The sequence below is a fragment of the Sus scrofa genome, chromosome 3 (assembly GCF_054392235.1).
Source record: "Sus scrofa isolate SSC_HxYL_T2T_F1_AM1 chromosome 3, Sscrofa_HxYL_maternal_Yorkshire_Landrace_v2.0, whole genome shotgun sequence".
NCBI classification, from domain to species: Eukaryota; Metazoa; Chordata; class Mammalia; order Artiodactyla; family Suidae; genus Sus; species Sus scrofa.
Window position 1 is genome coordinate 32,258,528 of NC_139385.1, and position 11,883 is coordinate 32,270,410.

Consider the following 11,883-nt stretch of genomic DNA (forward strand, 5'->3'; position numbering starts at 1 on the left):
CCAAAAATGAATAAGTAAACAAATAATCATAACACAACATTGTATATCAACTATACTACAATTTTTTTCCATGCAGAAACAAAAAAGAACCAAGATCACACAGTGACCATCCTGGGCTCCAGGAAGGCGTAGAGGGTTATTTGCTTCCTCCCCAAAAGGCCCCCCTTTCTATGTACTTTGTCTGTTTTTTATTGTTGTTGTTTGTTTTGGGGGTTTTGTGGGGGTTTTTTGCTTTTTAGGTCTGCACCCGCAGTATATGGAGGTTCCCAGGCTAGGGGTCCAATTGGAGCTGTAGCTGCCAGCCTACACCGCAGCCCCAGCAACACGGAACTGGAGCCGTGTCTGTGACCTACACCACAGCTCACGGCAACATGGGATCCTTAACCCACGGAGCGAGGTCGGGGATGGAACCCATGTCCTCAGGGATGCTAGTCGGGTTCATTACCCCTGAGCCACCACGGGAACTCCCTACTATACTTTTTAAAGTTCAGGTGTCTATCCCGTGGTCACAGTCCACTAAATTAATTTAAATTACTCTGGATGGGGAAGCCAGATGACCAGGTTTCTCTGACTTAGGTCTAAATCCATGAAGAATAAATTAGATCTAAGAGAAAACGTGAGGCACCCTACTCGGGGATTTGGTTCATGGGCTTTGTGCCATCTAGGCTTTTTTTTTTTTTTTAATTGAAGTATAGTTGATTTATGATGTGTTAGTTCCCAGTGTACAGCAAGGTAGCAAAGTGACCCAGTTATATACACACACACGCACACATATTCTTTTTCAGATTCTTTTCCATTATAGGTTATTCTATTACATATAGTTCCTTGTGCTAGACAGCAGGTCCTTATCTTGGGCATCTAGGTCTTTTGGTCACTCTCTGGATTGTTGAGACGTTCCCTCAGATGATGAGGGTCAGTTGAAGCATGTGTCTTGTCCAGGCTTACATTTTTGTTTTCTTGTTTGAGCCACCCCGCGGCCTATGGGGTTCCCCAGGCAGGGGCTCAGGTTCCAGCTGCACCTGTGGCAGCATGGGTCCTTGAACCCACGGTGCCGGGCCTGGGACTGAACCTGGGTCCCAGCAGTCCAGAGACATCGCCAATCCCATTGAGCCACAGCAGGAATGCCTGTCCAGGTTTATACTAGAGACTATGGTAAAACAACGAGTCCCCCAAAACAACCAGTGGGGATATACGGGGGGCCTTACAACAGAATTTCTAGGTGTTATTGTTTCTAAAGGGCCAAAAGTAGGGATCCAGTTATAAGGAATTTGCTTCCTTTACAGGTTTCTTGCTGCACATACTGCAGAGTTTTACCACCAGCCCACTCAACGACTTGGCTTCTTTCTCTATAAAGTGGAGGGGGCTGGGGTATCTAGCCTCCTGTCTTCTGCACCCCTCTTTTGGATTCAATAAATAGCCAGTCTTAATCCCCTATTCTCTCCAACCACACACCCTCTGGAATTGACAGGGATGGCGAATCTTGATGTTCTCCCAGGCAGCGTTTATGATAGAAGCCGTTAGTTTTATTCAGCTTATTATAATTTGCATTTTAAATGTTTGGTTTTTAAAAGACCGATAAGATTGCCATAACTCTACCAAGTGATTTGCAAGTCCTGAAGCCTGCCAGTTAACTCAGATGGCCAGAGCTGCAACTGCTTCCCATCAGAAAGGCGGAATCAGTGAGGAGCGGCCACCTTCACGCGCCGAGTGAGTCACCACGCCAAGTCACTTTGCAGATTGAGACAGAGAGCGTAGGATATCAAACTTCCGATAGAGCCTTCCACCCCTTCTGGTGATTTAGAATTGGATTCTCTAATAGTGGCTGATTTTTTTTTCCTTTGTTTTTTTTGGCAAAATAGTATCTACTTGTAAGAAGTTCAGATGGAGCTCCCATTGTGGCTCAGTGGGTTAAGAACCCAATGTAGTCTCCATGAGGATGTGGGTTCGATCCCTGGCCTCACTCAGTGGGTTAAGGATCCGGCCTTGCTGCAAACTGCGGTGTAGGTCACAGATGCGGCTTGGATCCCGTGTTGCTGTGGCTGTGGTATAGGCTGGCAGCTGCAACTCCAGTTCAACCCCTAGCCTGGAAACGTCCATATGCCACGGGTGTGACCATCAAGAAAATAAACAAGTTCAAACTATACATGCTTATATAATAAGTAAAGTGGAATGTTCTCTCTGTCTCCTCTCTCTAGAGAGAGCTACTCAACATTTTGTGATCATTCTTGTAGATATTGTTTTCTAGGTTATATATTAACATTTTTAGGCAAAAAAAGATTGTGTTTACATATACTGTTTTGCAACTTGATTTTGTCTCCTAGCAATATATCTTAGAGACTTTTCCATCTTGTATATATATATATAGGTCTGTCTCATTTTTAACCGTGGTGCTGGTTTCCATGGCATTGTTACATCAGAAATTATTTAATTCGTCCCCTCCGTCTCAGTCTGGGTGTTCCCAAAGCTGATCCTGAGATAATGACTTGGGCGCAGGTAGGCGACTAGAAACGTGATCCTAGGAACCGCTGATAAGAGATTGAGGAAGGGAGGCAGGTCAGCCAAGGTCAATTGATGAGGGGGTAACCACAGCTCGGGAGGGTCCCAGGGGCACGGTCAAGGTCAGAGATTCTCTAGGAGGACTCCTAGACCTTTGAAAACTGGTTACACTCATGGAGTTCCCATCGTGGCGCAGTGGTAAACGAATCCGACTAGGAACCATGAGGTTGCGGGTTCGATCCCTGCCCTTCCTCAGTGGGTTAATGATCCGGCGTTGCCGTGAGCTGTGGTGTAGGTTGCAGATGCGGCTCGGATCCCGCGTTGCTGTGGCTCTGGCGTAGGCCGGTGGCTACAGCTCCAATTCAACCCCTAGCCTGGGAACCTCCATATGCCGCGGGAGCGGCCCAAGAAATAGCAACAATAACAACAACAACAACAACAACAAAGACAAAAAAAAAAAAAGAAAACTGGTTACACTCATGGTTACAGTGTCTGTCACCAAAAGGAGACAGACCCCACTCAGCAAAGGGAAGAGGCTTAAAGGGCAGAATCCAGGGGAGCCCAGGCGAGAGTTTTTTCCGTTGTCATATACACAGCACTTAATTCTCCCAGTAACAACGTGTGGAACACGCTTAGTAGATCACCGGCTAGGGAACCTCCCTCAGGCTTTGGTGTCTGGGATTTAGATTCGGGGTCAGTCACCCAGGCAGGGCTGGCTGACCGAATGGCTGGGTCTAGTCTCCAGCCTTTTCAGAGGTCAAGTTGCTACTGAATGGCCCAAGACCGCCACCGGAAATCACACGGTCACCACACACGGGCATGTCCTGGGTGGAAAGCAGCTGGCACTCCCGGTGGGATGCCAGCAGCCAAAGGTGCAGGTAGCCTCCAGGGTGGCCTGAGGGGGTGGGCAGGGTCCCAACAGCTTCAGCCACACTTGCTCATGAAGTGCTTTTGGTATTTCCATTTTTCGTTCTCATCAGTGGCCTTCTAGAGCAGGGCTTAGCAAAGCTCTTTGTAAAGGGCCAGACAGAAAATCATTTCAGCTTTGCAGGCCACACTGTCTCTGTTGCAGCTACTCAGCTCTGCTGCCGCTGCTGCAGCACAAAAACAGCTGCAGGCATATAAAGTGAGTTTGATTGGGTTCCAATAAAACTTTATGTACAAAAAACCAGGTACACACCACATTTGGTTTGGAGGCTCTAGGTTGCCAGTCCTTCCTACAGAGGAATATTCTTGTCTGTGTATCATTCATTGTTTGTTTGTCAGAGAATTCAATGGGACATATCTCTGGAAGTAGAATGGCTGGATCATTACATTATGACATTCTTATTTTGAGCAGATCCTGTGAAGCTCCCCTCATAGTTGAACCTCCTTTCTCTTTCATCAACAGTGCCTCAGAATGTTTGAGATTTCCTTTCTTAAAACCCATTCCCAAGGAAGCAAAACCTATGCTCTTTTACTAGGATGTGTCTGCATTTTTTTTTTTTTTTTTTTTTTTTAAGGGCCACACCTGTGGCACATGGAGGTTCCCAGGCTAGGGGTCGATTCGGAGCTATAGCTGCCGGCCTGCACCACAGCCACAGCAACGCAGGATCCGAGCCACGCCTGTGACCTACACCACAGCTCACGGCAGCGCCAGATCCTTAACCCACTGAGCGAGCCCAGGGATCAAACCTGCATCCTCACGGATACCAGTCAGATTCGATTCTGCTGTGCCACAGAAGGAACTCCTGTCTGCATGTTCATGCTGGGGCTTTGGAGAGGCAGAGGAAGGTAGAACATTTTGCCCCCAGGGAAGAAAACCAAATGGGGCCCGAAATGGTCTCCTGATATCTTACCTTAGATTCGAGGCCCACAGGAAAGGGGACTTCGGGAACTTGTTTTCATTTGGTGAAAATTAAACTTGACATTGCCCGCTAGGTGTGGTTCAAGAGTCTTGAATGTTACCTTTTCAAAAAAGTTGTGTGTTTTTTTTTCCAGATGCATCAGAGAGCTTCTTAGCAATTTCTTTTATTAAGCAAAGATTCCATTTCTGATTTTGCCCTTCTTAAGGGATTTTCGTATAAATAAAGTCTACCTGTGCAGGGTGAACACTTTACCAAATGTACAAAAAATATACGTGGTCCAGTTTTTGTTCACGGAGCTGACAGGCACAGGACACGCTGCTCTCTCTTTTTGTTTTTCCCTTTTGGCCACGCCTGTAGCATGTGGAAGTTCCAGGGCCAGGGATCGAACCTTCACCACAGCAGCGACCCAAGCTGCAGCAGTGCCAACCCCAGATCCTTATCCTGTGACACCACCAGGGAATTCCCCACGGTACGCTCTTGATGGAAATGGCATAGCGTCTCAGTTCACCTAGTTCAGTCGGGATCTTTGGGGGTTTAAGACAGGGGATGGGGTTTTTGTTTTTCCACTCTTCTTTTTTTGCCCTTATTCTTATCATTTGAAATGCTTTATGTGAACCCCCCTGGGGAGAACAGAAACTTGTTGGTATTCAAGCTCTGTTTGGGCCGCATCTTTCAGCTGGTTTAATTGATAAGTGGCATGCCCCCCTGGGCCCCAGCCTGCCTGGGCTCTGCTCCCTTTGGGTGAATCGATGAGAATCCTTCTGTAGACTTTCGTCTACAGCGCAGACGCAGCCTGCCTGGCCGTGAGCGAGATGGCAGGCCCAGTCTACCCACACGCAGATGGGGAATCAGGCAGAACTGGGCTGGGAAGGTAGATCAAGCTAACTGTCTCGTCAGGCTTGAAAGACACAAATTAAGCTTGCATTGGAATTAACAGCCTTCCAAAAAGACGAGGGGGAGACGAAATCACCATAGTCCTTTTGCTCAGGAAACGTGCCTCTGTTGCCTAAGTCTTTTTTAATGAAAGATCAGCCTAGAAATTGAGAATCCAAAGAGCAATGTAATGTTTATTGAGCACTTACTGAGTGCCAGGTGCTGTGTGCATTATCTCACTGAAACCTCGCGGTGACTTGTAAGGGAAAGTGCAGTTAAGAGCCCTCTCCCAGGAGTTCCCTTCGTGGCTCGGCGGTTAACGAATCCGACTAGGATCCATGAGGATTCGGATTCGATCCCTGGCCTTGCTCCGTGGGTTAAGGATCTGGTGTTGCCGTGAGCTGTGGTGTAGGTCGCAGATGTGGCTCGGATCTAGTGTGGCTGTGGCTGTGGTATAGGCTGGCAGCTACAGCTCCGATTCAAACTTCCACATGCCACTGGGTGCGACCCTAAAAAGCAAAAAAAAAAGTCCTATTTAGGGGTTCCCACTGTGGCACAACGGGGTTGGCAGAGCCCTAAAATGCAGGTTCCATCCCTGGCCTGGGAGCATAATGAGTTAAAGGGGTCAGCACTGTCGTCTGCAGCTGCAGCTCAAATCTGATCCGTAGTGCGTAGCCTGGGAACTCTGTATGCCTCGGGGAAGCCAAAAAAGAAAAGAGTCCTATTTAATTGAGGAAGAAACTGAGTGTCTGAGGGGCTCCTTCTCTTGTCTCAGGGCTGTCGAATGACAGAGCCAGGGTTCCCTAGGGTGTCTGGCCCCACGGTTCAGAGCTTAACCTGCTGCTTCTTATCTGGGATAGACTCACCCCCTGGGGATGGTCAGGCCATGTTTGGAGACATTGGGGTTGTAACAGCCAGGGAGGGGTTGCTCCTGGCATCTGGGGGGCAGAGGCCTGAGGTGCTGCTGGACATCCTGCAGTGCCCAGGACACTCCCACGGAGAATTATCCAGCCTCTGATGTTGAAGAGCCAGGCTTGAGAACCTGGTGCAGCCACGCAGCTGGACTCCAGTGATGGCCAGCGGGTCCACCGGGACTACCCAGTTGTGCTCCGAGGGTGGGCGGGAAGTTTAAAGTTGCAGCAGAGGGAGCTCCACAAGGGAATCGGGGAATTCTCACGGGTCCAAGAAGCAGGGTCCTAAAAACGAGGTCCCCGTGCCTGCACTTGAGGAATGTGGAGTCTAACGCCTCTGTCTTGCACCTGCCGCTGTCCTGTCCCCCTCCTTCCTCTCTGGCTAGTGTTCGGCCACAACATGAAGAGCAGCAACGACTTCATCGGCAGGATCGTGATCGGCCAGTACTCTTCCGGCGCCTCCGAATCCAACCACTGGAGGCGGATGCTCAACGCCCACCGCACGGCCGTGGAGCAGTGGCATAGCCTGCGGTCCCGGGCCGAGTGTGACCGCGTGTCTCCTGCCTCGCTGGAGGTGACCTGAAGGCTGCAGGGAAAGCAGCTTTTGATTATGAGACAAGGACGAAAGGACGGAAACTTTAAGACAAAACAATATGCCATATTCCTGTAACACCCACACCTGCACACACACACACACACACACACACCTCCTCTCAGAACTGGGAGGAAGCTGACTATTGATCACAAACCAGCTGCCCTAAGGACTGAGGTCTGAGAACTTTCCAGAAGCCCCGTCCGTAGGTCATGTGCGGAGTGGGCTCTGCTATGAGACTTCTGGGCAGCGCCTGCTCTTGTTGATACCCCCCTCACCCCCCCAAATGCACTTTCACCCCTCGGGCCAGAGAAAGGACCTCCCCAAGGGTGCCAGCCTCCACGAAGACGAAATTCGCCAAGGGTTTGGCCCGTGTTGGAAGGCCCAATGCCCGTGCCCAAAAGGCACACACCCACTGGGTGACTCTGGAACGGGCTGCGCTTCCCCGGGGTTCTTCACACCTGTCCCTTTCCCCCCAAAGTGTAAGTATTCAGTCTTCTCTTTAGTGGACGTGATAAATAGCTTAGACTATTTGGAGAAACCAAATGGCAGCAAAAACATCCCGGTGTCAGAAACCTCTCCTGCTTAACTGGATCCCTCCCTGTGTTAGCTTCTTCCTGAAGCCCCTGTGTGTGTGTGTGTGTGTGTGTGTGTGTGTGTGTGTGCGCGCGCGCGCACGTCCGTGTCCGTGTGCGTGCACATGTGCCCTCACAGGTGAGCCTGTGTGTGCCCTTGGTGAGGAAGGTGCCTGACCAGGGCCTCAGTCTTGGGCACCTCCTTTCCTTTGCCTGTCCTGTCAGTGACATTTCACCCCGGTGTCCTCCTGTCTGTCCGGACCCCACCTGCAGTCGCAGTAGCGTGTGTGAATTTCAAGTTAATAGACTCCGATGAGGCAGAAGTAACTTTTTTTATGATTTTCAAATGTTTTCCTTTTTTTAGGTTTTTATTTTTTCTATTATGGTTGATTTACATTGTTCTGTCGATTTCTGCTGTGTAGCAGAGTGACCCAGTCATGTGTGTGTGTGTGTACATATAGACACATACATGCTTTCTCTCCCATTCTCCTCCGTCAGGCTCCATCACAAGTGACGGGATACAGTTCCCCGTGCTATACGGCAGGTTCGCATTGCTTCTCCATTCTAAAGGCAATAGTTTGCATCCACTAACCCCAGACTCCCCGTCCATCCCACTCCCTCCCTCCCTCACCCCTTGGCAACCACAAGTCTGTTCTCCAAGTCCATGAGTTGGTTTCTTTTCCATAGAAAGGTTCATTTGTGCCGTGTATTAGATTCCAGATATAAGTGAAATCATATGGTATTTGTCTTTCTCTTGCTGACTTCACTTAGTGTGAGAGTCTCTAGTTCCATCCAGGTTGCTGCACATGGCATTCTTTTGTTCTTTTTTTCTGGCTGAGCGGTGTTCCATTGTCTGTCTAGACCACATCGTCTTCATTCATCCATCTCTCGATGGACATTTTGGTTGTTTCCACACAAGTGACATTTTTTGATAGAATCATGGTGATTGTGACTCACGGACCCGCTAAGGACAGTTAGGTGGAGTAAAACGGCCACTGCACCCAGAGCCGCCCAGTCCATGTCACACTCTGGGGACCACCTCTGTGTTTGTGTGTGAACCCAAGTTGTTCCTCTCATGCTAAGAAAATAGTGCAATTAGAATAGATCTCTCTCTCTCTCCTCTCTATTGGCTGCTTCTGTATCTTTTCCCACAGCATATTGTCTGGTATCATGGGGAGCTATTTATTGAAATTAAAGATTATTTATTTGGGCCATGCATTTGAGTTACCTTTTTTCTTCATGAACACGGGTGCGGAGGGGGGCGTGTTTCAGTTAGTTCTGCTCTGTAACAAAACCACCCTGATGGCTCAGAGCACTGGTATATTTTTATGGTCGTAAATTTTGTGGGTCAAGAATTGAGACCAGGACTTCCTATTGTGGCTCAGTGGGTTGAGAACCAGACAAAGTGTCCGTCCATGAGGATGCGGGTTCGATCCCTGGCCTCTCTCGGTGGGTTAAGGATCTGGCGTTGCCACAAGCGGTGGCCTAGGTTGCAGAAGTGGCTTGAATCCTGTGTTGCTGTGTCTGTGGCAAAGGCCTCAGTGGCAGCTCTGATTCAGCCACTACCCTGGGAACTTCCATATACAGCAGGTGCAGCCAAAAAAAGAAAAAAGGATGAGAGAACCAACAGAATGAGGGAAGATGGGTCCATGCCAGGCAGTCAGGACTAGAGACCAGGTTCGATGGTGATTGGGCCCACGGGCTTTGGGCCAAAGATGCCATAACCCAAACCTTGGGCCTAGCACCCCTTACCTGCGCCCTCGCACAAGTCACAGCTGCTCCGAGCCTAGGTTTCCACATCATCTTACTCAGGTCACCTCGGAAGTAGACGCTGAGGCAAGGGCCTGGGTGCCAATGTTTTATTTGGGAGCCGAGCCCAGGAAGCATAAATGGAAGGATGAGCAGGGGAAGAAGAGACGCAGACAAGGCTGCTCTGGGGCTGTCGTGCTGGGGGCCCCAGTGGAATGCACTTGAGAATGACCACGGTGGGGAAGCTGGGCTCAGTAACCACTGCCCCTTATCTCTCAGGGCCTGAGGGTTGCCCCCTGGAGGCCTTCAGTGTTTGGCACTTTGGGACTTTCCTGGGTGGACATGGGTTCCACCCCTGGCCTCGCTCAGTGAATTAAGGATCAGGTGTTGCCACGAGCTGAGATGTAGGTCACAGAGGTGGCTTGGATCCTGCATCGCCAGGGCTGTGGTGTAGGCCAGCAGCTGTAGCTCCAATTTGACCCCTAGCCTGGGAACCTCTATATGCCGCAGGTGCAGCCCTAGAGACAAAAAATAGATAAATGACAAGAGGGCTGACTAAGCACCTTGCCAAGGGCTAGAGATCTCACTGAAGAGTTCCCACTGTGGCGCAGTTGGTTAAGAAAGTTCGGATCACTGCAGAGTTGCAGGTTCGAGCCCCAGCCCAGCACAGTGGGTTGAAGGGTCTGGCATTGCCACAAACTGTGGCATAGGTTACAGCTGCTGCTTGGATTCAATTCCTGGTCCAGGAACTTACATAGGCTGCGAGTGCAGCCATAAAATTTAAAAAAAAAAAATTCATTTAGTCTGTACTGGGAGACGGGGTCCTCCAAGGTAATTAAGGCTCAGTGACGTCATCAGGGCGGGCCCCAATCCAACATGGCTGGGGTTCTTCTTTTTTATTTTTTGCCCTTTAGGGCTGCACCTGTGGCCTATGGAAGTTCCCAGGCTAGGGGTCAAATCAGAGCTCTAGCTGCTGGCCCACACCACAGCCACAGCAACTTGGGATCCGAACCATGTCTGCGACCTGCACCACAGCTCACCGTAAAGCCAGATCCTTAGCCCACTGAGTGAGGCCAGGGATCGAACTCGCATCCTCACAGACCCTATGTCGCGTTCTTAACCCACAGAGCCACGATGGGAGCTCCCTGGTGTCCTTATAAAAGGGGAAATTAGAACACAGAGACAGATGCACACAGAGGGGAGGCCTTGTGCAGAGACTCGGGAAGAGGTGGTATCTGCAGGCCCAGGGGAGATGGTTCCCTCACAGCCTTAGAAAGATGCAAGCCTGCCAGCACCTGGATCCTGGGTGATGCTTGCTGGTTGATGAGAGGGAGCAGCAGCCTTTCACGTCTCCAATGAGAGTTTGTCAGGAGATGAGGGAAATATGGGGAAAGGTGAAGGAAGGACTTGGTTGCTATAGAAACCTGGGCCCAGGTGCCCTGCCGTGGGCTACCTACTCGGCTTAATTAGCATCGTCCTCCCCCTCAGCTAGGAAGTGGGAAAAGAGGTGCCTGGACCACCTACACACCCTTTTGGGGATGCAGGATCCAAGTTCGAAGGAAAGAGGTGGAGTAGAAGCAGGGATAGGAAGTTTTTTGTTTGTTTGTTTGTTTAGGGCTGCACCTTCGATATATGGAGGTTCTCAGGCTAGGGGTAGAATCGAAGCTGCACTGCTGGCCTCCACCACAGCCACAGCAATGCCAGATCCAAGCCTCATCTGCGACCTACTCCACAGCTCACGGCAACGCCAGATCCTTAACCCACTGATTGAGGCCAGGGATCGAACCTGTGTCCTCGTGAATACTGGTCAGATTCGTTTCCGCTGAGCCACAACAGGAACTCCCATCATATTGGGTATCTTAAATACATACATTTTCCCTTGAAAAAAATAGATTTTAGAAATTTTGCCTACCCTTGTCTATAGCAGTGCTTCATAGCATTAATATACATATGACCCCCTGGGGATCTAGTCAAAAATGCAGATTCCTAGTCAGTGGGTCTGAGGTGCGGCTTGAGAGTCTGCGTTTTTTTCCTTCTTATAGCCGCACCTGCGGCCTATGGAAGTTCCTGGGCCAGGAGTCCAGAGCTGCAGCTGCAGGCCTACAACACAACCACGGCAACACCAGATCCGAGCCATCTCTGCCACCTACACCGCAGCCTGTGACAATGCTGTATCCTAACCCACCGAACGAGGCCAGGAATCAGACCCGCATCCTCACAGAGACCATGTCAGGTTCTTACCCCTTGAGCCACCACAGGAACTCCAAGATTCTGCATTTTTAATGAGCTCCCAGGAGATGCCAGTGCTGCTGGTCCAGGGACCACACTCACAATTAAGCAGGTCGCAAATATTTTGCTTGTTTCCATCCAGAGAGGGAGCATGAACCAATTTACCAAAACCCCCAGCCCTCACCTGTTCCATTATCAACACAGGTCATGCAGGAGGCTCATTTGCCAAAGCAAAAGAGCGCCTCCTCTTTCAAAAGGATTTCCAGTGGCCTGGGTCGGACCCCCTCCTTCTCCTCCTGGTAGCTTCGTGCAGGGGTGTTTGGTTTCCATGACATCAGAGGCCTCCAAAAAGTGGTCACTCACCAGGGATGGTGGGGAGCAGAGAGGAAGCATCCCGGCTTTCTTCTGTCTTTATATTTTGTATCGACTTTTTTAAAAAAGTCAAGTTGGGGGAGGGCAGTTTTATAACAGACACAGTATGTTAGTGCAGTAAGCTGTGCGTGCACGTCACTTGTATAATGAGCATCTGTCATTTATAAATAAATAAATGTGCGTGCTCCGGGGCGCCCCAGCACAAAGCCTTGAGGCAAGGAGGACACATGAGTAATTCT

The 11,883-nt window shown here is 49.9% G+C and overlaps 1 protein-coding gene across 5 annotated transcripts in view; it reads left to right on the forward strand.

Moving 5' to 3' along the window:
• SYT17 (synaptotagmin 17) overlaps positions 1-8,512 on the forward strand; it is a 77,883-nt gene extending 69,371 nt beyond the window's left edge. For 4 of the 5 annotated variants that reach the window (XM_085017448.1, XM_003124573.6, XM_085017449.1 and 1 more), the window contains one exon: positions 6,514-8,512. In XM_085017448.1, the coding sequence (XP_084873574.1) occupies positions 6,514-6,710 (197 nt within the window). In that variant the 3' untranslated portion in view covers positions 6,711-8,512. The remainder of the gene's footprint in view (positions 1-6,513) is intronic. The other variant, XM_013987721.3, reaches the window with a different exon arrangement.
• Positions 8,513-11,883: the final 3,371 nt, after the last annotated feature.